We start from the raw sequence: 26,951 nt of genomic DNA on the forward strand, positions 1-26,951 counted from the left end.
TATTTTTCTGCTATCAGTCCCCCCCCTTTTTTTTATTACCAAAGGGCAGATTGTTAGTTTAGAAATGAAAAAATACCCCTAAAGATGCTGCCCTAAGTTATTCAGAGGCTCTCATATCATGCTTTGGAGGACAAGCCTTGGCTTAACTCCACTGGTGCAGCTGTGTGTGAATGTGGTGACTTTCATGTGCTTCCTGCAGCCTTTGCCCTTGCTCCTGGTCATCCATGGGAGTACCATGGCTGTCCCACATACCGCATTTGCTTTAGTTTTTTGCTACTTCTAGTCAGTAAGAGGTTTACCACTTTCATCACTGGTATGTTTGTTTTGCTTTCTTCAAGATAAAATAATAGAATATTATGTTTCCATATTTTTCTTTTGTCCCTCGGGACATACAGAATCTCCCTTATCTATAGAGATCAGTCTTTCTAAATTCTACCCATTTTCGCCGGGCGTTGGTGGTGCATGCCTTTAACTCTGGCACTCAGGAGGCAGAAGTTGGTGGATCTCTGTGAGTTCAAGGCCAGCATGGTCTTCAAAGAGAGTTCCAGGACAGTCATCAAATCTACAGAGAAACCCTGTCCTTTAGGCATTTTTAATACTACTTTTCTTTCTGTCTTTTTTTTTGGGGGGGGGGTACTTAATTTGGTATATCTTAAACTTTAAATTAGTCTTTAATTCTGTAGAGTAGGTCTCCAAATTTCTAACCCCTTTCCTTTGGAGTGCATGCTAATAATATATTTTAATTTGTTGATCAAAAATTATATGGAATGAGATTTAGTAGAAAACAAATTTAGGAATGCCACAACTTTGGTGTACCTTTTATACTAATACAGCTGTATAATATATGCATAAGAATTTGTGGGTTTTTTTTTTTTTTTTCTAGCATCTACTGTAAATAATTTCCATAATTTACCTGGTTTTGTTTGGAGTGATTTAGAGAACTTTAGGCATATGGAGTCCTACATTTCCTCCCTTGAACTAAATTTTGAACTAAAATTTCTCGTAATTGGTAGTCTTTTCTAGGGCTAGGTTCGGTTGAACACGCCTTTAATTCCAGGCACAATTAGACAGATTTCTCTGTGTTGGAGGCTAGCTTGGTCTACATATTGAGTTCCAGGCCAGTAGGAGATACTGTTTTAAAAGAGAAAAAGGAAAAGACCAAAACAAAACCCACAAACAAAAACCTGCTAAAGTTAAATGACTTAAAGAATTGGGAAACTAAGAAACAAAAGAAGGAAGAAAGAAAGAAAGAAAGAATTGAGAAACTTACTGGGATAAGCCTCTGCTACTCCAGAGGCTGAGCTCCGAGTATTGATGGAGCCCAGAAATCTTGGTAACATAGTGGACTCTATCTCAAAATAAAGTTTTTGGGGTATAGGAAGGAGATCTATAAAGAAATAGGGGCTGGAATGTAGCTCATTGCAGAGTTCTTTCCTAGTATATGCAAGGGCTTGGGCTGGATTACTGGTTACTAGCTTATAGCAATAAAGCCAAAGCACACCTCTCAGTGTACTACTATTTCAATAAGAATGTTGTGATTTACCTCTAGGACCTCAGCCATGTGGCCTCTGGGGAGTCAGTAGATGAAGATGTTCCTCCTCCATCAGTGTCATTACCAAAGCTGGCAGCACTTCTACGAGTGTTCAGTACTGTTGTGAGGAGCATTGGGGAGCGCTTCAGCCCAATTCGGGGTCCACCGATTACCGAGGCATATGTCACAGATGTAAGTTTGTATTGTGAGGGCCTCCTGTACCCAGTGAACTAACCTTTCATGTTAAATATGTTTGTGTCTGGTTACTTCCTTACTCAGAAAAGTAGGGAAGTTTGCTTATCAACCACCATCATTACTCACTCCACCAAGAAAGGGCCACTCTGAATTCTTACACAGCCTTGACATTTCTCTAAGAAGTTCCTTCACAGATCCATGTATTTATTTTTCTTTGGTACTGGGGTTGAACCTCGTGCCTTGCGTAGGCTTTATTCTTACTTGCACTTCATAAAGCACCAAATTTTTTCCTCAACCTGCACTTACTATTTTTAATATATAATTTTGAAACTTTAAAAATACACAGAGAATCCTTGTCTCAAAAAAATAAATAAAAACGTTAAAAATAATGTTAATTTTTCTTTAAAAATTGAGCCTCCTTTTAGTTTTCAACATAGTAAGAATAATACACCATAGAGAAAGCATCAGAAATAATTTTCTTTGGTTGATTGTGCAGTTTTTAATAGAGCCTTTGCCTTGCATGGAAACCCTGAATGCTAGCCATATTACTGCAGTGAATATAAAGTGGTCATTTTCTTTGGACATGACAAGGTGAAACCCTAGAATCATATTTGTATATTCTTTGATGTAAATACTATTTTAAAATATCAGCCTGAAGCCAGGTATGAGAAGTGGCCAGATTACCACACTTGAGTGGTTAAGGCATGGTATAATATAGTTTAGCAGAGAGAAATGAGTCCTGAGCACTGCTCTGGAGTGAGGAAGGAGATGCATATGAGGCAGCCAGGGAAGACAGGCTACATGACTGAAGTATGCTACTGCTTAGGAGCAGTGCTGGCCTTTTAGGAGCATAACTTTGGATAAATTATTGTCTTGGAAAGGTAGGTGTGTATTAGAGCAGAAGTGTCAGATTATACATAAAACTAAGCCTTCATGTTGATAATTGAAATCTTCAAAATGGCTTAATTTCTTTCTTCCCTTTTTATTACTTAGAAGGTTGTTGATTGAAGAGTGAAGTAAAGACAGTTAAGTCACATGCAAAACAAAAGGAAAGGAACATAAGCTTTCTCAGAATAGTTATATTTTAAATATGTTATGAATGCCTTCAATTTTGGCTTTTGTGAATAGCATTAATGAAACTTACAAATTTTAAAGACAGTCCACTGGGTATTACTGATTGACTGTTAGAGATCTGTGATACTTTCTAGCATGAAATTTTTCATTTACTTAATGCCAGGTGGTGGTGGCACATGTCTTTAATCCCAGCATTCAGGAGGCAGAGGCAGGCAGATCACTGAGTTCAAGGCCAGCCTGGTCCAGAAAAATAGTTCAGGACAGGCTCAAAAGCTACAGAAAAACACTGTCTCAAAAAAACAAAAAAACAAAACAAAAATTTATTATTTATTTGAAATTTAGTATGTAAATATTGTTATGTAGTTAATGATTTCTGTGCATGTATGTATGTTGGAAATTATCTGGTTTTTATGGTTCTTAATAGGATGTGCACATCAGGAATTCTTACCTTGAGAAAGAACTTCCAGGACTCAGTGGTAGAATACTTGGCTATTATGGTCATTGGTACACAAACTTTAATATTAGCTTAAAACAACCCTAGTATTTATTTTGAAAAGATTGTTAAAAATCCAAGAATTAGCTGGGTGGTGGTGGTGCATTTCTTTAATCCCAGTTTGGGAGGTAGAATGCAGGCAGATCTGAGTTTAAGGCCAGCTGGTCTACAAAGTGAGTTCCAAGACAGCCAAGACTGTTACACAGAGGAACGCTGTCTCAAAAAAACCAAAAACAAAATGACCAACCAAATAAAAAAAAATCCAAGATCTCTGTTTAAGCAAATGTGAGTAGGACATTCCTAAGTGTGCTAAATTGTGGTGTGTGTTCATAGTTATAAAAGATACTAAGCTTTAGCCATTTGATAATATCTAGGAATAGGGGAAGAATATAAGTGAACTCAAGGGGACAAATTCCATTTCTTGTCAAGATTGTAATTTGGAATACTTTTAGCCAAAATATTTGATGCTCTTACTAGCTACCAAGAATTAGAGAATCAACTGTGAACTCTATGGAGGTGCACTTCAGTAAAGCCATGTGGGTTAGCCTTTGCCCCATTTCAGTCAAAAAAACAAAACAAAACAAAACAAAAAAACAAAAAACAAGACTGTTAACAAGACTAATTTTGACTTGAAGCTGCATTAAATAGCAAATAGTGGTATGGAGAAGCTTGTGTTTTAAAAAGGTGCTTGTTTTCCCCATTTGCAGGTTCTATACAGAGTAATGAGATGCGTGACGGCTGCAAACCAAGTGTTTTTTTCTGAGGCTGTGTTGACAGCTGCTAATGAGTGTGTTGGTGTTTTGCTCGGCAGCTTGGATCCTAGCATGACTATACATTGTGACATGGTCATTACATATGGATTAGACCAACTGGAGAATTGCCAGACTTGTGGTACCGATTATATCATCTCAGTCTTGAATTTGCTCACATTGGTATGTGAATTACTCCTTTTGTTTTTAATTGTTGTATATGTAGGTTTATTTTTTATTTTAATTTTTAAAGATTTATATATTTATTTTACATATGAGTGCTCTATCTGCATGTACACCTTTATGCCAGATGAGGGCATCAGATACCTATAGATGGTTGTGAGCCACCATGTAGGTGCTGGGAATTGAACTCAGGACTGGAAAAGCATCCAGTGCTCTTAACTGCTGAACTATCTCTCCAGCCCCTGTATTTGTAGGTTTATGTAGGTCTTTGAATTGATGTGGAAGAAATTAAAAAGCTTTGCTTTGTGTGTTTTAAAAAATGGTTTACTTTTATCTTTATAAAATTCCATTGATAACTCATTTTTCTAGTCCAGTATGATTTTTTTTCTAATATTAAAACTGCCTTTAGTGTTTGGTAGCTCACTTTAGTCTTACTTCTCTGACCTTGTGTTGCTGACCTGTCCCCCTTTACTGGAGACTCACTAGTGTACCTAATTGCTATATGGGAGAAGGTATTTGACTACTTTCAAAAACCTACTTATATTTTGTTTCTTAGAAAAACTTAATTTATTCTCCTTTAATTTATTAGTCATATATAACTGCTCCCTTTAAAGTATAATGGAATAATGAGTTTTTATACTTAGTACTTAGCTCCTGTAATTAGAAATGCATGTCCTATCTGGTTCATGCAGGCTGTTGATTGCCTCCTCCTGACACTAACCAATTTTAGTATTTTAAAGAACTCCTGGGGCTTTTACTGTCTCCATTTTTTTTTTTTTTTTTTTTTTTGCCTTTTTTAAGAATTGCCAACTATGTAGTCCTTTTATATTGACTTTTTAAAGGTTTTTCCTTGCATTTTTGTAACTTCAGTAAGCTTATTTTAAAATTTTGTTCTTTTAGATTATTGAGCAGATAAATACAAAATTACCATCTTCGTTTGTAGAAAAACTTTTCATACCATCATCTAAACTGCTATTTTTACGATACCATAAAGAAAAAGAGGTAAGTATTACATGGATAACAAGAAGTGGGACTTCTTTTGCTTAACAGATTATTTCAGTATGAAACGATACTTGATATTGAATATGAAGGGATTACAGTGACAGCTTTAGGTTAATACTTATTATCATACTAGTACCTTCATGAATGAGGTATCTATTAGCCTTTTCAGAGTACCCATAATTTATTAAATTGATTTTGGTAAATTTCTATAAAGGCAAGAGGCAAATTTATTTCTAAAGGTATAAATTCAGAAGTATTGCGTGTAAACAACAACAACAACAAAATACCCTGCAGTTCTTGAGAAATTTTTCATATCAGGTTTTAGAGCATTTTTTATTTATAATAAGTCCATAGAGCTTTGTGAAAAGTCCACTAATACATATGTTCCTTAAGGTTGGTCTTATAAAATGAAGCTTTTGGGTATTATGGACTGAGTTTCTAAGTCTTGCATGGTTATCTCCCTAACATGCTGCATATGGTGATTTTTAACCACTTCCCTGAAATTTTTCCTTTGTAGGTTGTTGCTGTGGCCCATGCTGTTTATCAAGCAGTGCTAAGCTTGAAGAATATTCCTGTTCTGGAAACTGCCTATAAATTAATTTTGGGAGAAATGACTTGTGCACTAAACAATCTGCTACACAGTCTCCAGCTCCCTGACGCCTGTTCTGAGATTAAACATGAGGCTTTTCAGAATCATGTGTTCAATGTTGACAATGCCAACTTTGTAGTTATATTTGATCTCAGTGCCCTGACTACAATTGGAAATGCCAAAAACTCATTAATTGGGGTGAGTCTTTAATAGTAAAGACTTTGCATTTTGTGTTATTTCTGGTTTTGAAACAGGGTTCTGCTGTGTGGCTCAAGTGGGCCTTGAACTTGCTTTGGCCTCCTGAGTACTCACTGGGTTTACTGGCATATTACCCCCCACCCCCCCACTCCACCCCCCTGTTCCTGGCTATAAAGACTATTTATCCATGGTTAAGCCTTCTCCACCCTTTTCCTATTTTGTTTTCTTCTTGCTTTTGAGTAGAGTCTATGTGGACCAGATTATAGAGATTTATATGAGACAGATTATGAGAATTATAGCCATGTATCACCATGTCTTCATAAACCTTACATATTTATGGGGTGGGTGCAGAGTTCAATATTTAGGACCTTCTTTAATTGCTCTCCATCTTATTGCTTGAAATAGGGTCTCTCATTGAACCTGGGCATCACTGATTCAGCTAGAGTCTTAGTCTCTTTCTCTCTTGTCTTAGCTTCATGATTTTTTTCCATAAATTTCCTGGGAATTAATTCCTTTTAGAGTTTGTTTTATAGCTCCGGGTATCTGTATGTCTGTCTCTTGGGCTGAGATTACATATGTATAGGAGTGTATACTGTATGTGAGTTATGGTGATCTGAACTCATGTCCTTGTGCTTTCATGGCATGCATTTTACCCACTGAGCCATTTTCTCAGCCTGGGCTCATATTTTCTTTTTCTGTTTTTGGAAGAAGAAAGACCACTTTTTTCTAACTTGAAAAAAAGGGGGGGGCTGGAGAGATGGCTCAGCTAATGAGAACAAGTATCACTCTTGTGGAGAACCCAAGTTTGGTTCCCAGCACCCTTGTCTGTGAGCAGCCTATAATTTAAAATCTAGCATCCCATGCATGCACACTCACCATATTAAAAAAATAATAAAAATAATTACACGCTTACAGTCTGAGCACCTAGAGGGTGTAGACAGGAAGATTGCAAATTCTAGACCAGCATGCAGCTATTTATTAGTTCACACAGTGAGACACTGTCAAAAAATGAAAATTTCTTTACTCTTCCTGGGAATTTTTATTACCAAATTAATAGTAAGTGGGGGAGAGAGAGACTTTTTTGTGTGTGTCCTCTGGTAAGGTGCTCATGTTCCTATAAACAATACTAATAAATTTGTTGGATCTTAAGAAATAAAGACAAAGTTGAGAAAGTTTGAGAAAAAAATGGGATCAGAGGGAGTGGGGGGGATTGTAGGGTAATGGAAGAGGGGTGAATGTAATCAAAAATACATTATGTACATGTATGAAAATGTTCTAATGAAAACATCTACATATACAGAAACATACCGGGTGTGTGGGAGAGGGAGAAGGTTGTGTATGTAACTAAGTGGCAGAGTGCTTATCCTGGATTCAACCCCACAATCACAAAAAATAAAATGATGTAGTAGTAAATTTGGAGTGACACCACTTTTATCTACTCCCCCCCACCTTTTTTGAGTTAGCTGGCTGATTTAAGTCCTAAAGAGATCTGCCTGCCTTTGCCTTCCAAGTACTAGAATTAGTCACATGCTAACATATCTGTCTACCTCCTTTTGATTTTATCATTACTGCACCTAGTTTATATATTTTTTCCTTCTATTGGACCATACAGAAACAATAATTTTAGAAGAGAGAAATGTTCTGTATTAAAAGAGAATGTTTTCTGAGAAGACTTGATGCTTGTGCTTGCTTTCTCTAGCTTGTATGCTCAAAGCACCACACTGTCCCATACATGCCCCTTCCTCTGCCACTTTCTCCTTACATATGGAGCCTGGGGAAAACTCCCTTCTTAATACAACTAAGTTTTATTTTTGAGGAACTATGTCCTATATAGATTGGAGAAGGCTTATGTTCAGTGATTTGGCAGTCTGAAAAAGCAATGGGTGAGTCAGGTTGTCAGATGGAGCATTGTGTCTTAGAGGAAAAGGAATGAGTGGCAAAGGCTCCGAGAGGCAGGATTGCTGGCTCTGTTATTGAACAAGATACTTTGCCATTTTAATATGCTAGAAATTAAGGAAATGTAGGCTACTGTATCAAAGAGTACCAAGGGCTTTGCTTAAACCAAAGAGACTCAGCAAATTTAGTTGTGCACCTGTTTCTTGCTTTTGTTTTAAATATCTTGATTGAGGTATACTTTTCTATGGACTCCTTTTGTAAAGGGAGCAGCAGTTACCCCTTGTTAAGGCTGATGCCTCATGACAGTACATAGTTGAGGAATTGCTAGATTAAGCAGAGGCCATTCAGCATAATTTGAGAGATTGTTTCCTGAAGACCCAAGATTTGTGTACTAGATAATTTCCAAGTTTCAGATTACATTTTAGGTTTTCAGTGTCTAAGCACCACTTGACCCCGAAGGTAGATTGTGTATGCTTGTGTGTGTCTTGGGGGAGCCATAAATACCCTTTGTTTTTACCTTGGCAGATGTGGGCACTGTCTCCAACTGTGTTTGCACTGCTGAGTAAGAATCTGATGATTGTGCATAGTGACCTGGCTGTTCACTTCCCTGCCATTCAGTATGCAGTGCTCTACACCCTGTATTCTCATTGTACCAGGTACTGTGCTCACAGGTCCTCAGAAGAAAAACCAGGAAATGTTTTGTTTCTTGAGTTTGTTGTCTTCATTTGATGACAGCTGAAAAGATGGTCTCCACTTTGTCTTTCAGGCATGATCACTTCATATCCAGTAGTCTTAGCTCTTCATCCCCTTCCTTATTTGATGGTGCCGTGATTAGTACTGTAACTACCGCCACAAAGAAACATTTCTCAATTATATTAAATCTTTTGGGAATATTGCTAAAGAAAGATAATCTTAACCAGGACACAAGGTACCTAAGTAATTTTTAAAAATAATACTAAGTTCCTAAATTTATTAATTCTTTGTGATTTGAGGCTAAGAAATGGTGACAACAGCTTCATTGTGAAGCACCTGGTTTGATTCTGTTACTTGATTTATATGTACCTTGCTGGGCTCTACTTTGGGGAGTTTTTCTAGTGGTACCCTGTTTTTCGAAACAGAATACCATGGCACAGAAACAAATTTCTCTAGGCTTAACTTTTTATTTATAGATTTATTTTACTTTTAATTATGTATATTTTTGTGTATCTGTGTGAGTGCAGTGCTCTTGGAGGCTTGTGGTATTAGATTCCCCTGGTGCCAGAAGTAGCAGATTGTAGTGAGCTGGCTGGTTTGGGTGCTAAAAAATGTACTTCAGTCCTCTGCAAGGGTGGTGTGCACTCAACCTCTGTGCAGTCTCTCCAGCTCCATCTTTTATTTTTTATTACTTGTATGAAAAATCTAGAGAAAACTGATAGAAGGAAGTGTTTTGTTTTTTTAAATGTAAATGTTTATTTTATGTTTCAGGAAATTATTAATGACATGGGCTTTGGAAGTGGCTGTATTAATGAAGAAGTCTGAAACATATGCACCTTTATTCTCCCTTCCGTCTTTTCATAAATTTTCCAAAGGCCTTTTAGCCAACAGTAAGACACTTATGTTTTGCTTTTGTTTACCCTTTAGAACAGAATATTGTTTAATGGGAGAAGGTAGTTACAGCAACACTCTTGCTGCTATGAAGTGGGTAGTCCCTATGTTAACGCCTTAATATGGTAGTCTTGATTATTTTTCATTCTTACTGCTGGAAAAATAATTGAAATAATTGTCAAATTTTCAACCTTAATGTTGGTTTATTCTATAAACTTGAAAGATTCTTCTTAGAATACAATTTATATGAAGGGTGGTTAACTTGAATTTTGTTGAATATTAATTTCCCAGGGGTTTCTGCAAGTGAGGATTCCAGGCAAGAGTAGGGTATAGTCCATAGTAGGTGCTTCCTATTTAGTGAGTGAGTGAATGGGTTCAGAACATTATGATAGACTGACATCACTTTGAGTGGTGCAAACTGAAAGTAACTTTTCCTTTTTAATAATAGCTCTTGTTGAAGATGTGAATATCTGCTTGCAAGCGTGCAGCAGTCTCCATGCTCTGTCCTCTTCCTTGCCAGATGATCTGCTACAGAGGTATGGACTAGAGACCGAATCTTTTTTGACTCTGGCTGTAATGCCATGGGAATGCTACCATACCTGCTTTATTTATTATTTTTTTCATAGGTGTGTTGATGTCTGCCGTGTTCAGCTTGTTCATAGTGGAACTCGTATTCGACAGGCCTTTGGAAAGCTGTTGAAGTCAATTCCTCTAGATGTTGTATTAAGGTATAACTGTTTTGGCTCACTTTGTAATTGTCTACCATAGGAAAAGATTAATTACTATGTTTAGTACTTTTTGCATGGTTTTGTTTTTTTGAGACAGGGTTTGTAGACCAGACTGGCCTCGAACTCATCAAGATCTGTCTGCCTCTGCCTCCCTAGTGCTGGGATTAAAGGCCAGTGACACCACCGGGCTTTGTTTTGTGTCTAAGTGTTTTGCCTGTGTACCACCATGCATGTGCCTGCTGAGGTCAGGACAAAGGTGTTGGATCCTCTGGAACTTGAGTTCCACATGGTTTTGAGCTGCCTTGTGGGTGCTGGAAACCAAACCTCGGTCCTCTGTAGAGCAAGAAGTACTCATAGTAATTGAGCCATCTCTTCAACCCCAGTAGTTTAGATATTTTAACTTTTATGACTTTTGATTAAGGTGATTTTGGAGCATTTGTTTTGGTTATGAGTTATGGTTTCAGTTATCCCAAGCTGGCTTCCAATGGTTTATACAGCCAAGGAAAATCCTAAACTATCAATCCTCTTGCCTTTGCCTTCCTCCAAAGTGCTGGGATTACAGCTGTGCATCACCGTGTTCAGTTTATTTTGTCTGTGAGCAAACCTAGGGCTTTGTATGTGCTGGGCAAGCATTCAACTGACTGAGCTACATCCCTAGTGCATACCCTCTCTCCTTTTCCTTTTTTATTTTACCTTTTTTGTTTTGTTTTCTTTGTTTTTGTGGCAAGGTTTTGCTTTGTAATCCAGGATAGTCCCAAAATGGTCTTGAACGCAGGGTCTTCCTGCCTCCCAAGTTCTGGGATAGGTGTACACTAGCAGTCTATTTATTTAGTTTTTACTTTGTGTTTGAGTGTGTCTGTGCCCTGTAGGTGGATTCCTGGGAGCTGGAATTAAGGGCATTTGAGCCCCCTGTGTGGGTACTGGGAACTGAACTCAAGTCCTTGAAGACCACCAAGAACATCAAGCATTCTTAACATCTCTCCAGCGCCCTGCACCAACAATTTGAAAAGCTTTAAGATCCTAAAATTGGGGGCTGGAGAGATGGCTCAGAGATTAAGAGCACTGGCTGCTCTTCCAAAGGTTCTGAGTTCAATTCCCAGCAACCACATGGTGGCTCACAATCATCTACAATGAGATCTAGTGCCCTCTTCTGGTGTGCATGGCTCACAACCATCTACAATGAGATCTGGTGCCCTCTTCTGGTGTGCAGATATATATGGAAGCAGAATGTTGTATACACAATAAATAAATAAATTCTTTAAAAAAAAAAAAAAAGATCCTAAAATTGCTGAGCTAATTCCAGCACTTGGGAGGCAGAGGCTGGCAGATCTCTGTGACCAGCCTGGTGTACAAGAGCTAGTTCCAGGACAGCCTCCAAAGCCACAGAGAAACCCTGTCTCGAAAAACAAACAAACAAAGAAAAAAAAGGGGGGGGGAGAAAATTCTAAAATTGTGGAATTATACACCCCCCCACCCCCCGCCCTTTTTTTTTGAGACAGTTTCTCTTTGTAGTCCTGGTTGTTTTGGAACTCACTCTGTAAACCATGCTGACCTTGAACTCAGACATCTGCCTGCCTTTGCCTACTGAGAGATGGGATTAAAGGCATTGGACAGTACTGCTATGTATTTATGTATGTATGTATGTATGTATGTATGTATGTATGTATGTATGTAAGATAGGTACACATTACATAACCTTAGGTATATCTAGAATTTGCTATGTAGACAAGGCTTGCACTCGGGGATCTGCCTGCTTCTGCTTCCTTGATACTAGGATTAAAGGCATGGGCCACCTCCACTCCTGGTGTTCTCTATCCCATTTTTAAGCCCTGGTTTTATTTTTCCTTCCAGTAAAGTTATAGTACTCCATATATAGAATCCGATAACCTTCCTCCTAAAACATCTTGCTTGATAATGACTTTTCTGTTAACAGCAATAACAATCACACAGAGATTCAGGAGATTTCTCTAGCATTGAGAAGCCACATGAGTAAAGCGCCAAGTAACACATTCCACCCTCAGGACTTTTCTGATGTCATCAGTTTCATTTTGTATGGGAACTCTCACCGAACTGGGTAAGACTTTTTGATTCTTTCTGTTGAGAACTGTACTTTTAAGACTCTTCTAATAATCACACCCAGATTTGAGAAAATAATTATCCAAGGTGTCAGTTTAGAAAGTAACATTCTTTGGTGGCTCGTTTTGATTTTCATCAGCTTGTAGTAATAGATAACAGCTTTGAAGATAGCATTTGTAGAAATAAAAATGGGCTGTGACTTTAACTGGTAAAATGTGATTGATTGACAGTTGACTGATCTGACTAATGTGAGTTCTATGCGGGGAGTGTTGGCGATGACAATATTGTTGAGATGCTCAGTTGTAGTGGTTGAAATTCAACCCGGCAGCCAAATTGTTAAGAGCTGTGTACCCAGTAATTCATTTTCACCACATTCCAGCCTATTCTTATAGTGCAGTGGTTTCTTTTGGTATGAAAAATTGTTCCCTACTCTCATTCCCCTTGTACTTGTTTTGATTGTTAAAATGAAGTTGTCATTGTCTATTACATATGAAACTACTTTTCCTAGGAAGGACAATTGGTTAGAAAGATTGTTCTATAGCTGCCAGAGGCTGGATAAACGTGACCAATCTACAATTCCTCGAAATCTTCTAAAGACAGATGCTGTCCTTTGGCAGTGGGCTATTTGGGAAGCTGCGCAGTTCACTGTTCTTTCAAAGTTGCGAACCCCTCTGGGCAGAGCTCAAGACACCTTCCAGACAATTGAAGGTAACTAGCAATTTGGCATTCTTTGTAGGTGAGTTTCTAGGTCTTTTAACTTCAGAGACCATGGCTTGATAGAGATTTCAGAGTTTTTTTTTTTGTTTTTTGTTTTTTTTTTTTTTTGTGTGTGTGTGTGTGTGTGTGTGTGTGTGTGTGTGTGTGTACTGTTTACTAAGTAATTTCTAGATAAGATTTTTAGAATAAGGTTTTATTAAATAATTGCATTTGACATGTGGGTGTCTGTTTCTGTTCCAAAGCTTAGGGGATTATATGGAACAAATAATTTCCAAAGAAAATGAAAGATATTTATTCATTTATTTTTGTTTCATTTTAGATTGATGAGTGTATAAACAGGATAATTGGTGAATTGATTTATTGAGAGTTTTCTCTGATTCAGACTCTTGATACCTTTGTTTCAGGTATCATTAGAAGTCTTGCAGCCCACACACTAAATCCTGACCAGGATGTTAGTCAGTGGACCACTGCAGATAATGATGAAGGCCATGGAAGCAATCAGCTTAGACTTGTTCTTCTGCTTCAGTATCTGGAGAACCTAGAAAAGTTAATGTATAATGCCTATGAGGGGTGTGCAAACGCATTAACATCACCTCCCAAGGTTGGTGTCCATGGAATATAGTTGTGCTTTGTAACAGATTCATTGTGAAACCTGGTGGGATGTGCAGGGCTGAGATCACAGTAGCCAGTATATCTAGTATATATGCATTTAGGGCATCTTCACCATAATTTGAACCAGTCCTGAGTTCTTCTTTCCCTTTTTTTCTAAAGGTCATTAGGACTTTTTTCTATACTAATCGACAGACTTGCCAAGACTGGCTTACTCGGATTCGCCTCTCCATCATGAGGGTGGGATTGTTGGCAGGTCAGCCTGCTGTGACAGTGAGGCATGGCTTTGACTTACTGACTGAAATGAAAACAAATAGTCTATCTCAGGTAAGGTGGTCCATTGGGAATACATAGAATGTGCTAAAGAAATAGGAACTTTTTATGCTTAAAGACTGGGGCTTTAGGAGCTGGGCGGGGTGGCGCATGCCTTTAGTCCCAGCACTGGGAGGCAGAGGCAGGCGAATCTCTGTGAGTTCGAGACCAGCCTGGTCTACAAGAACTAGTTCCAGGACAGCCTCCAAAGCCCAGAGAAACCCTGTCTGGAAAAACCAGGGGGAAAAAAAAAGACTGGTGCTTTAGGAATAATTGTAATAAATTTGTCTGTGGAACACATTTAGAATGCTCGGGAAAATTCTTAATTAGGTTCAGAATAAATAAATGGATTAAAAACCAACAGAATTCTTACTCCTTAAATGTTTGTAATAATTTTTAAGCTCTCTAAGCTTTTGTGAAAATAATTGTTAAATATATATAGATTGTGGACAGTAGTTGTGAGTTCTGTAGAGGTTTGAATTTCAGTGGTATTGAGGTCTGTGCCTAATCTTTCTGCCTGCTGTTTCCAGGGGAATGAATTGGAAGTAACTATCATGATGGTAGTAGAAGCACTGTGTGAGCTTCATTGTCCTGAAGCTATACAGGGAATTGCTGTCTGGTCATCTTCAGCTGTTGGTAAAAATCTTCTCTGGATTAACTCAGTGGCCCAGCAAGCTGAAGGGAGGTAAGTTAGAAGGAAAGAAATGAATGATTTTTATGTTCAAATCCTTTGTATTATATAATAATGAAAATAACTTTGTCTATTTTGAAGCCTGCTGTATAATCACTTCAGTAAGAGGCATCTTTCATTTGTTCTTTAATTAGCAGCCATATGTGAGTGCCTTACTTAAGTAGGAGGTTAAGAGAAATCATACTGGAAAACAAGGTCTTTCAGTTTTATAAATGGTTTTAAATACAAGTTTTCATTGAAAACCTTTCACATTTGACTCCAGAATGTTTGCTCATAACTGTCAATTGCATTGGATTGCCTCATGTAAGTTTAAGTAATCTTTGGAATTTGGAGAGATAATAACCACTTAAATTTGGAAAGATAACCTGCTGTCTGTAGGTTTGGATGTTTCTAAAGCTCCATTTTTAACATGGGTACTTTCTTCCTCTGCTGTAGAAACAACAGTGTGTCTACAGAGCTGGATGGCTTTTCTACTTACCAGTATTTTAAAAAATATTTTGCCGTGTTAAATATTCTACACTCTGATTTTACTTAATGGACACTGTTACTTATTTGTGAGTGTTTGCTAATTTGACATATTTTATTGATGGACATCAAAGTAGTTATCAGTAATTTCCACTACTTGTTTTATTTTGTCTTGGTATGAGACAGTGATCTAATTCCCCCCTCCAAATAACCGACTGTCCAGATGTAACTCATCAAGTAATTCATTCTCTAACCATTCATTTTTTTAAGAGATTCATTTGATTAATTAAAAAAATAAGAATGTTTTAATGTGTATTTCAGGTTTGAAAAGGCCTCTGTGGAGTACCAGGAGCATCTTTGTGCCATGACAGGTGTTGATTGCTGCATCTCCAGCTTTGACAAAGCTGTTCTCACATTGGCCAATGCTGGACGTAACAGTGCCAGTCCCAAACACTCTTTAAATGGTGAGCATTCAGTTTTACATTAAAAATGCCAAAGTTATAGTTCATTTGTGCAGGTAAACTTACTTTGTGTTCAGGAGTCTGTGATCTATGAAATACAATTGTCCATAATTTCTTTCTTCTTTCTTAATAAAATAACTTTTAGGTGAATCCAGGAAAACTGTGCTGTCTAAATCAACTGATTCTTCTCCTGAAGTTATCAATTACTTAGGAAATAAGGCGTGTGAGTGCTACATCTCTATTGCTGACTGGGCTGCTGTGCAAGAGTGGCAGAATGCAGTCCACGACCTGAAGAAGAACACCAGCAGCACATCACTCAATCTGAAAGCTGATTTCAACTATATAAAGTAATGGCTGCATCTAGTCAGCGTCCTTTGCCCTGTTGATAAGCAGTATTCCTCTCTGGTGGCAAATACTAAAGTTGGTTGTATTTATAACAGGAAACCAACAGTGGGGCAAGAAAGCAATCTGCTTAGTGGGAAGATAGAATCATTATACATAAAGAGGCTCTGCTTTAGAGAGGCTCACACACTACAGTTGTGTTTCTGAAGTACTGTTAAACAGTTAAAGAAAATTATTTGTTTTAATGGTGAGAGTTTGTGAACATCTCTAAATTATATTCTTCGTTCCTCTTTAATTATGCATCTCAAAATTGAGGAATTACTGCGTTCCAGGCACACAGCTAGGAGGGCAAAGCTCATCAGAATTGGTTCGGTGTCCTTCCTGGTAACTGAACACATAATCTGTGGGAGGCATTGGGTATAGTGTATAGCAGGACAACTGCTTCTAACTCTTCAAAATAGAGAGTGAAGAAACAGGAGAAAAAACCCCGACAAACAATTTGGTAGACTTGTCTTTTCTGTGCCTCAAGGAAAATAGTTAAAGTTAGACATAGACGGTTTAGGATAGCTGTGGTAGATGGGGAAAGGAAAGAAGAAATTGAAATCCTGACGGGCGTTGGTGGCGCACCCCTTTTAATCCCAGCCCTTGGGAGGCAGAGGCAGGCGGATCTTTGTGAGTTCGAGGCCAGCCTGGTCTACAGAGTGAGTGCCAGGATAGGCTCCAAAGCTACACAGAGAAAACCCTGTCTTGAAAAACAAAACAAACAAACAAACAAACAAAAAGAACGAAAGAAATTGAAATCATAAGTTTTCCTTCCTTCCTTCCTTCCCTTCCTTCCTTCCTTCCTTCCTTCCTTCCTTCCTTCCTTCTCCCTGGATGGGATGTCTAGTCAGCAGCTGAACGTATAGAACTGTAGAGCACATGGGGAACCTGCTACCAGAAAACCTAGGGTCTTTTAGTGGGAAAGATAATACATGTTAGATGCGAACAGTTCATCAGCAACCAGTGCTTAATTCTAACCTGAGAAGCAACTGGTTATATTGCTGTAGTTGGAACAGAATGGGGTAAGCCAGCTGATGAACATTTCCATTGCTCCTTTCAGACCTAGTGCTAAGAGAAGGGACCCAGTGAAAGGGTCAGAGCTAGGTTGTTGGTGTAGGCAATAATCTCAGCACTAGAAAGGTGGAAACAAGAGGATGTTCATCCTTAGTTATATAACCAAACCAGCTTGTCTGAAATAAAGATAGAAAAGAGAGGTTGATGGGGAGTGTCTTTAGTAGAGATGGGGCAGAAGAGAGGTGTGGAGCTAGTATGAGTGAGGCCTCTCATCTTGGCATTGGAATGCCAGGGCCATAGGAAATGGCTGCAGATACGGAAATAGTTGAAAATCTTTCAGGGAAGATAAATGAATTTTATAAAATAAAGGATTGGGGTATGTCTCTGTCAAGGCTAAGGGATAAAGTGGAGACAATAGGAAACTTGTGGGGAAAAGTATATATGCTATCAGTGGGGAAAGAGGCCAGCTGGTGGGATTCAGTGACTTGGAGAGAGCAAGTGTTGGTGACATATTGTAGGTATTACTACCAGTGTATTAACAGGCCTACAGAAAGAAGAAGGAGATATAGAGGGTTGAGCAGATTCAACTGGTGGTTATGGCTAGGACTTTCCCGGTTTACATACACTCCAACTGTAGTGTTACTGAGATGGGAGCCAAATCAAGATGAACTGGTACTTTGTCTCTAAAAACGATTTCTTTGGATAGCTGCTCACTTTTAGTGCGTGTTCTTCCCATAGATAGCCCCCAGGTTACACAGGGCTGGTGAGGCCTAACAAGTTAATGGGCATTTTAATTACAGGTCACTAAGCAGCTTCGAGTCTGGAGAGTTTGTTGAATGCACTGAGCAATTGGAATTGCTACCAGGAGAAAATATTAATCTGCTTGCTGGAGGGTCAAAAGAAAAAATAGGTATTTAAAACAGTTTTAATTTTTTTCCTGACAAGTTTCTTAAAACTTTGAATAGTTTTTATTTTATTAGGAAACCTGTAAGTTTTTATATGTTTATTTGGAGTCCTACACTGTGAAGCAACACATTTAGTTAGGGTTGTGCTATTAATAGTTGATGAAGCAAATGAAAAATGGCTCAGTTAAAATTAAACTGGGCGGTGGTGACACACACCCTTAATCCCAGCACTTCAGAGGCAGAGGCAGGCAGAGTTTTTGAAGTTACCCAGAGAAATCCTGTCTTAAACAAACAACAACAAAAAAACTAACTGGCAAAAGGTGACATTGAGACTTTTAGATTGATGTAGACATTTAGTTGTAAAAGCACAAAGCAGTGTTTGGACTGCACAGTTTCCTTAATTTCCATCTTGATGAGCACACTGTACATTGCTGTTGTGGTATTCAGAGATCTGCTGTACACATCAAAGTTTGCCCTATGGAGAGTAGCATTTATGTAAGTTCTCAGGTAGTTCTCAGGTACTTCTTCGGAGAGCGGTAAAAACAAACCAGGTTCATTCTTGATTTGTGAAAGACTAAAAAGGCTTTTACATTGGCTTTTGTAAGTCAAGATGTGCAGTATTTTTTTTTTTTTGTAATTAACCCTTTCATTTACATTTTAGAAAAATTGTGCAATTTTTTTTTAAATGAGAGATGAGTCATTTATTTTAAAGCTAATTTTCCTTTCCTTTGTTTTTTTGTGTTCTTTTGGAACTCAATTATGTAGACTTGGCCTGAATTCATGTGATCCTTCTGAGTCTGTGTCTACCTTCTGAGTGCTGGGGTTAAAGACAGATTCCACCATACCTTATATAAGGTGCTAAATTAGTGGTTTAATCTGTTGATGTGTACTTATCTCTGAACTAGTTAAATATGTACTAATAGCTTGGGATTGAGGAGCTAGCTCAGTCACTAAATGCTTGTCACACAAGCATGAAGTGAGTTCAGTCCATAGTACCTATATCAAAAAGCCATGTATGGTATATGCTTGTAATCCCACTGCTAGAGTGGTAGAGTAGGCTGGCCATTGAGAGACTGAAAAAAAAAAAAAGATGGATGGTACTATCAGAACAATACCAGGGGTTGGTCTGGCCTCCATATGCACACACGGTGCACACCATTAAATAAATAAAAATGTGAGCTTAAATTTCATGAACTAAAGTGGAAGAAAACCTCACTGAAATAGTTACATCCTTTATAGAATCTAATTTTGAATGTAAAAAGAAAGGAGAAATTAGGTTTCTTACCAATATTTGCACCCTAAGGGCAGGTGATTCTTAGAGGCATGAGGTATAATTATATGCTAAGTAATGCTGTTTACATAGCTGTCTGAAATGTCTAGCTACCTAAATTTAATGAAGGAAAGGAGGTATTCATTGATGATAATTATTAACTATTGCCAAAAGATGTTAATACTTTTGTACATTAAGAACAAATTGACTTAATACAATATATCTAACTTTAGATATGAAAAAGCTGCTTCCTAACATGCTCAGCCCAGACCCACGGGAGCTTCAGAAATCCATTGAAGTCCAACTGTTGAGAAGCTCGGTATTTTTGGCAACTGCTTTAAACCATGTGGAACAAGATCAGAAATGGCAGTCCTTAACTGAGTGAGTCCCAAGTGTACATAGGCAGGCAGCTACAAGGGGTGCTAAGATTGAAACTGTAGATAAGTAGAAACCCCTAAAAACAAACATCTTGTCTTACTCATAATTTACTGTGGAGCAGGCTGCTTTCCTTACAGTGACCCCTGATTTTCTGATGCCAAATGGTAGTGCCTTAGCCACTTCATATTAGTGGCTACAAGCTGAAGAATCTTGTTAATTGACAGCAAATATGTTCTTTCAGAAACGTGGTAAAGTACTTGAAGCAAACCTCACGCATAGCTATTGGACCACTAAGACTGTCTACACTAACAGTGTCACAATCCTTGCCAGTACTGAGTACCCTGCAGTTGTACTGCTCATCTGCTCTCGAGAACACCGTTTCTAATAGACTGTCAACAGAGGTGCGTAAATGTGTATGTCTGTGTTTCTTTAAAACCTCTTTTTATTTAAGTTTATGTGTATGGGTGTTTTGCCTGATGTATCTGTACCATTTACATTTCTGGTGCCCTTAGAAACTGGAAGAAGGCATTAGATTCCTTAGGACTGGAGTTACAGGTAGGTGTGAGTCACCATGTGGATGCTGGTAACTGGATCCTTTGAAAGAGCAACAAGTGCTCTTAATAACCACTGAGCCATCTCTCCAGCCCTGATGTATATTTTTTTTGTAAGCATTCTCTATAAATATTAATATGTTAGTATAGATCAAAAACCACTTTTCTCAGTTTTTAAAGTAGAATTTTTTATTTGGGTAAGGTGGTGAACTCAAATCTAAAATGTATTTCTAGACAGGTTTTCATTTGAGGTAGAACCTAATTTACTGGATCTTGGTTTTTCTTTTATGTAAATTTTGGATTTCACTCATACCCTTTCCTTCCTTCCCTCCCCTCTTCCTTCTCTCCCTCCCTCTCTTTTCTCTGTATTGCTTTGGAGCCTGTCCTGGAACTCGTCTGTAGACCAGGCTGACCCCAAACTCACTGACCCCAGGCTGCCTCTGCCTCCTGAGTGCTAGGATTAAAGAAGATGTACACTACCACCACCTGGCTACCCTTCCTCTTTCTAAATAGAGTAAACTTCAAAAAAAAGAACTTTTGGGGCAGGAGAGATGGCTCAGCGGTTAAGAACACTGGCTGCTCTTCCAGAGGTTCTAAGTTCAATTCTCAGCAACCACATGGTGACTCACAATCATCTGAAATGAGATCTGGTACCTCTTCTGGCCTGCAGGCATACATTCAGGCAGAACACTGAATGCATAATAAATAAATCTTAAAAAAAAAACAAAAAACAAAACACCATTGCAAAGGACTCAATCCTTAAGAATTACAGAATCAGTAGTTTAATGCTTCTGCAATTTGGGTTTATAGTGATACATGTTTTTATAAATGCACTTTATTAGTAAATATACTGACAAATTGTACTTAATATTCTGAATTTATTTAACAAAACAAAGGTTTTCTTTTTGGGTATGTCTTGGTGTCTTTTTTATTGCCATGATGACATAATGTGACCAAGACAGTTTACAAAAGATAGTTGGATTTGGGGCTTATAGTTTTAAGGGGTTAGAGTTCAGGATGGCAGACCAAAGGCATGGCAATTGAGACTTATGTTTTGATCCCCAAGTTGGAGGCAAAGAGAGGGAGAGACACTGGATGTCTTTTGAAACCTCAGAGCCTGCCCCTATTGACTGTATTCCTTCAACAAGGCCACATCTTTTTAATCCTTCCCAAATAGTTCTACCAACTGGGGACCAAGTATTCAAATATATGAGCCTTTGGGGGCCATTCTCATTTACTCTATTGCTGGTTGGAAGAGACATGGTGGAAGGTTGTAGGGAAGTTGTAATAGATCTAAAGGCTAGTCTATCTTGTGGTTATTAGGAGAGACTGTTTTACACAAGCCTTTGTCTCTCTGTTGCCAGGACTGTCTTATTCCACTCTTCAGTGATGCCCTTCGCTCATGTAAACAGCATGATGTGCGGCCCTGGATGCAGGCACTGAGATACACCATGTACCAGAATCAGCTGCTAGAGAAAATTAAAGGTAACTCACTCTCTTTCTCTCTTTTTTTCATTCTTTACGTAACCATAGCTGTCCTAGGATTTACTGTGTAGACCAGGCTAGCCTTGAACTAACAGATCCACCTACCTCTTCCTCTCAAGTGCTGGGATTAAAAGCATGTACCACTTCTTGACCCCATTTTCTTAAAGTTAGCTTTACTGAGATGTAAATTATATATTTAAGTATACAGTTTGGTTTGTTTTCTTCCATCTACCTCTGTGTACTCACCAGTACAGGCAGGATTCAGAACATTTCTCCCAGCCTAGAAAGTCTCAAGTCTCTCTGTTTAGGTTATTAGGGTTGTCCCTGTTGTAAGCAGGTAATGATTTGCTTCCTATCACTATAAATTAGACTTATGTTTGCTGATGTTTTCACATAAATGGAATTATGCTCATGTTCTCATCTGGCATTGCTAGCTTACATGCTATTTTTAAGGTTCTCCCATATTAACTTGTCAGTAAAGTGATGTTTTTTAATGTTTAGTAATATTCCACTGTATGCATGTGCCACCATTTGTTTATTTCTCCTTTTGTTGGTGGGGGTTTGTTCTTGGTTTTTCTAATTGGGTAGCTGAATATGAAGCTGCTATGATCATTTGTATTATTTATTTTTTGTTGCTTCAGCAAATACCTGACATTCAACTTGAGGAAAGAAGGGTTTATATTGGCTTATAGTTGATGTACAGACTATCATGGAAAAGGAGGTCATTGAGTCAGGAGTGTGAGGTAGTTGGTCACATCTGCAGCCACGAAGCAGAGAGAGATGAAAGTTTGTTGTGCTCAGCTTGCTTTCTCCTTTTAATGCAGTCTAGAAACACAACCCATAGAACAATGCCCATACTGTTTTTTTAGTTTGAATCTTCCCATCTCAAAAGTTAAACCTTTCTGGGAACACCCTCACTGATGTACTTAGAGGTCTGTTTTCTGTGGTGATTCCAATCCGGTCATGTTGACAGGATGAACTGTCACTGTATTCATGTTCAACACTTCAAATCTTAGGGCTGTGTTTCTCTTGAATTAAAGCTTATGAGTGAGGTTGTTGAGTTGGGTTCAACTTTGTAAATAGTTAAATGTTTCTTGAAAGTGGTTGTGCCTTTTATATTCCTTTAGTATTATGGGAGTTCTGGTTCTTTTTTAATCACTGGAGTGGGTGTAATTTTAGCTCAGAGTTTTAGTTTTTATTCCCCCTAGGGGTAGGGAGGTGGGGGAAGCAGAGTCTCTGTAGCCTCAGTACTTCCTATGCAGACCAGGCTGGCCTTGAACTCACAAACTTGCTTTTGCCTTCTGAATGCTGGGATTATAGATATGACCAGCATGCTTGTCTTTTTGTTCACTTTAGACTTTTGACAGGGTCTCATTATGTAGCGCTGGCTGTCCTTGAACTCAGAATTACCATACTGGCCTAAAAGCTCAGAGATCCAGTGCTTGAAGTAAATTTGTATGGCACCTTGTCTGGCATCTCTGCCCACTTTTAATGGCATGATAAGACTTGTTTGTATGTTCTGTTTACAAGTTCTTTGGCAGATAATGTGTACTACAAATGTTAAAGATTTTAAATGTCCCAAATGAATGGCTAGAGAATTATGGTATATGAAAATTTGTATGTGTCTCATTTTTAAAGAAAAAAAATGTATGTCTGTAAAGGGGATTTTTATTGCCATAGAGTACCTTGCCTGAATTCTGTACTTTAGGTAAATATATGGTGATTAAGGTAATTAAATAAATTTTAATGTGTTAATTGTCAAGTAAGCCTGCTTCTAAGATAGGCCTTATACTACCAGGCAGTCACTGGCACCTGCCTAAAATATCTTGTTCACTGAGTTTGGAACACTAGGTCAGCATTGCAAATTGAAGGTCGTTAGGATGAAACATTTCAGAGCTGTTTTTTTTTTCTATATTGGAATTATCCCACTTTGAGATGAAATAGATGAAAGCCCTGGCACAGTATGAGGCATAAACAGGGTTGCAGATTCTACCATCTCTTTTCCTTCCTATGTGAAACAGTAATGTAACATATATTCAGAGATACAACTCCATTTCTCATTAGTATTAATAATTAGAGAGAATTGTAGAACAAGTAGTTTGTGCCATGTACTGTGATTAATATTAGCAGATAATGGCAAGCAAAGATGGGCCTGGTTTTTCATTCTTAGAACTGAGGAGATTTTAGAGTACAGAAGGGAAAACTGATACTGGACAATGAGTAGCACAATACTGTTTTGAATGAGTTTGCCTACGTTTGTGTATGTGGACCACATGTGTGCCTAGAGGACAGAAGAGGGTGCTATATCCCTTGGAACTGAGTTACAGGCAGCTAAAAAGAGCATGTAACAGGGATCCCTGATTTGACTCTAGGAATTAGTTGAAGACTTGAGGAGGAAGTTGTATTTAAATTTAAATTTGAGGGTAGAAATGAGAAGGATGGTGGTGACTTCATTAGACAGGTTGGGTGTAGTTTGCCTGAAGGAGAGGTAGAGCTTTGTAAGATTGCAGTGGGAGATCATTGTAAGGCATCAGTGGAAATTCATTTAGAGGGGCAGTGGGACGTATCAATCGGAGGGTTTTCAAGGAAAGTAAAGTTCCAGGTTTACTTGTGTATGATCAGTTCAGTTGCAGGTTTGATTGTGGGTTAGAGGAGGCTAGGAATGAGGCAAAGGGACCAGCTCCTTGCTGCTAAACACGGTACTTAGAGATGGCAATAAGGAGGGGGAAAAAAGCAAAGTATCTGAAAGTGGAAGGTAATTATGTAATTGCCAAGCACCTGCTCAGGTGGTGGGCCTTTCTTTGAGAAAGAGTAAACAGGAGAAGGGAGCAGTTTTAAAGAGTAATAGGGAATTCCATTTAGCATATATTCCAGGAGTATAGGTTTTCAATTGGCAGTAGGACTCAGCTCTCTGGTTTGGGCTACAAGTTTAGGAATCATCAGTATTGATATGGCTTTGAAACCACAAAATGAATGCCTTGTCCAGGGGCAGTGGGAGAGAACTGAAGAGGGTCTTTGACCTTTATTCTCTTTTCCTACTTTTTGACCTAAGCTCTTTTTTTTTATGTACTGGGCTCAACATTTTTTAAAAAGATTTATTTATTTTTATTTTATGCATTTGAGTTTGCCTACGTTTGTGTATGTGGACCACATGTGTGCCTAGAGGACAGAAGAGGGTGCTATATCCCTTGGAACTGAGTTACAGGCAGTTGTGAGCCTGTGGGTGCTGGAAACGGAACCCTCCTCTGCAAGAGTAGTAGCAAGTACTCTAAACTGACAGTTATTTCTCCAGCCTCTGACCTAGGCTCTTTTCTAACAATTCAGATGTTACAAGGTTAATTTCTATAAGAGAATGATTTTCAATTTGCTCTCCTTGGTTGTATTCCTTCACTTAAACAGTTACAAGCTACACAATGTGCTAGTTGTTGGGGTTTGAAGATTAGCTCTCTTTGGGGTAGTGGTGAGGAAGGGTGTGCTTAGGTGAGTTGGGAATTAATGATTTTCTTCTTTTCAGAACAAACGGTACCAATTAGAAGTCATCTTATGGAATTAGGTCTGACGGCAGCAAAATTTGCTAGAAAACGGGGAAATGTGTCACTGGCAACAAGACTGCTGGCACAATGCAGTGAGGTTCAGCTGGGAAGGACAACCACTGCCCAGGACTTAGTCCAGCATTTTAAAAAACTGTCCTCTCAAGGCCAAGTGGATGAAAAATGGGGGCCTGAGCTTGATATTGAAAAAACCAAGTTGTTATACACAGCAGGTTAGTAAAAGCATATGAGGAAAATTATATGTATGTTTCTGTGTGTGTGGTATAAGAAGTATTTTAGAGAAAAATTATTTTGACATTTTGTAGTGTCCTTCAGAGATACATGTTTTCAAAGATCACTGGTTATTCCTTGATTCACCCCCCCTTTTTTTTGAGGGGGGTAGTGTTTTGTGCCTCCTTATTTGTATGTGTAGTACATGTGAGTGCAGGTTTCTGTGTGCATATATGTTTGTAGGCCAGAGGTTGACAGTGGGTGTCCTTGATTGATATCCATTTCATATACTAAGGCAGGGTCTTTTAGTTGAACCCAGAGCTCACTTGGTTAGGGTAGTCTTACTAGCCAGCTTGACTTTGTGTATTCCCTCTATCTCCTATCTGAGTGCTGGGATTACAGACAGTCTGTCATTGACCACCCCATTCAAACTGTAGTCCTCATTGGTTCCATGACAAGCATTTAACCCAGTGATTCATTTTCCCAGCTCCTGAATATTTTATTATTATTGTTATGACAAGGAATAACTCTCTTTGATGACCTGAAACTCACTAGGTTAACCAGGCTGGCCTCTGCCTCCTAAGTGTTCAGATTAAAGGCATGTGTCATCATTCCTGGCTGACTTTATGGTATTTTATTTATTTTATCTTCATTTTCGTTATTTTAATGTGTGACTACCTACATGTACATGTATGCACCACAGTTGTGACTGTACCCACAGAGGCCAGAATGGGGTGTTGGATCCCCTGGAACTAGAGTTGGAGGTTGTAAGCTGCCTGATCTGGGAGCTGGGAACTGAACCTTGGTTTCTGCAACAGCAGCCAGTGCTCCTAACTCTGAGTCCGTCCATGAAATGATGTTTCTTTAAACACACACACACGCACGCACGCACGCACGCACGCACGCACGCACGCACGCACGCACGCACGCACGCACGCGCTTCATCTTGAAATAATTCATTTTACTATTAAAGGTAAATTAGTGGTTTTGTATGTTTATTGGTTTTTTTTTTTTGTTGTTGTTGTTTGTTTTTTCTGTAGGCCAGTCAACACATGCAATGGAAATGTTGAGTTCTTGTGCCATATCTTTTTGCAAGTCTGCAAAAGCTGAGTATGCTGTGGCTAAGTCAATTCTGACTCTAGCAAAATGGGTCCAGGCAGAATGGAAAGAGATTTCAGGACAGCTGAGACAGGTGTACAGAGCTCAGCAGCAGCAGAACCTCCCAGGTCTTTCTACTTTGTCTAGGAATATACTTGCTCTAATAGAGCTGCCGTCTGCTAATTTGGTGGGAGAAGAACACCCTCGAATAGAGAGTGAATCTACAGGTACATTTTATTCTTTTGTTAGCTTTAAAAATACTAACTTTGTGAGTGTAAAGTCAGTGTTATGCTAACTGTAATTTGCCACACACAAAAAAATTCATCTACAAAAATAACAGTACATTGGCAGTAGCTAGTACTTAATGTCATGTATCCAGCTTTTCAGATGTAAGTTCCTTTCCTGACTTAGAGGGGTATTTTTGCCTTGATTCAGGAAAGAGTAAATGTCAGGAGCAGCAGATAGTGGCCATAGCTTGTATTACCTTTGGTTGTTGGAGCACAGAAAGACTTAAGTTTCTTACTATGTCTGACACTAGCAAAGTTAATTAGC

At 38.5% G+C, this 26,951-nt stretch overlaps 1 protein-coding gene across 1 annotated transcript in view; it reads left to right on the forward strand.

Moving 5' to 3' along the window:
• Window positions 1–26,951, forward strand: part of Smg1 (SMG1 nonsense mediated mRNA decay associated PI3K related kinase) — a 103,555-nt gene that overhangs the window by 39,994 nt on the left and 36,610 nt on the right. Inside the window, 22 exon segments of the mRNA XM_027410155.2 lie at window positions 1,550–1,723; window positions 4,001–4,225; window positions 5,126–5,227; window positions 5,745–6,014; window positions 8,436–8,566; window positions 8,677–8,838; window positions 9,375–9,493; window positions 9,943–10,030; window positions 10,121–10,222; window positions 12,156–12,296; window positions 12,807–13,006; window positions 13,420–13,616; window positions 13,787–13,951; window positions 14,467–14,621; window positions 15,414–15,556; window positions 15,699–15,900; window positions 17,752–17,861; window positions 19,360–19,507; window positions 19,746–19,905; window positions 21,420–21,540; window positions 25,055–25,303; window positions 26,342–26,626. Of these exon segments, the coding sequence (XP_027265956.2) occupies window positions 1,550–1,723; window positions 4,001–4,225; window positions 5,126–5,227; window positions 5,745–6,014; window positions 8,436–8,566; window positions 8,677–8,838; window positions 9,375–9,493; window positions 9,943–10,030; window positions 10,121–10,222; window positions 12,156–12,296; window positions 12,807–13,006; window positions 13,420–13,616; window positions 13,787–13,951; window positions 14,467–14,621; window positions 15,414–15,556; window positions 15,699–15,900; window positions 17,752–17,861; window positions 19,360–19,507; window positions 19,746–19,905; window positions 21,420–21,540; window positions 25,055–25,303; window positions 26,342–26,626 (3,649 nt within the window).

Source organism: Cricetulus griseus, chromosome 3 (assembly GCF_003668045.3).
Source record: "Cricetulus griseus strain 17A/GY chromosome 3, alternate assembly CriGri-PICRH-1.0, whole genome shotgun sequence".
Lineage (NCBI taxonomy): Eukaryota > Metazoa > Chordata > Mammalia > Rodentia > Cricetidae > Cricetulus > Cricetulus griseus.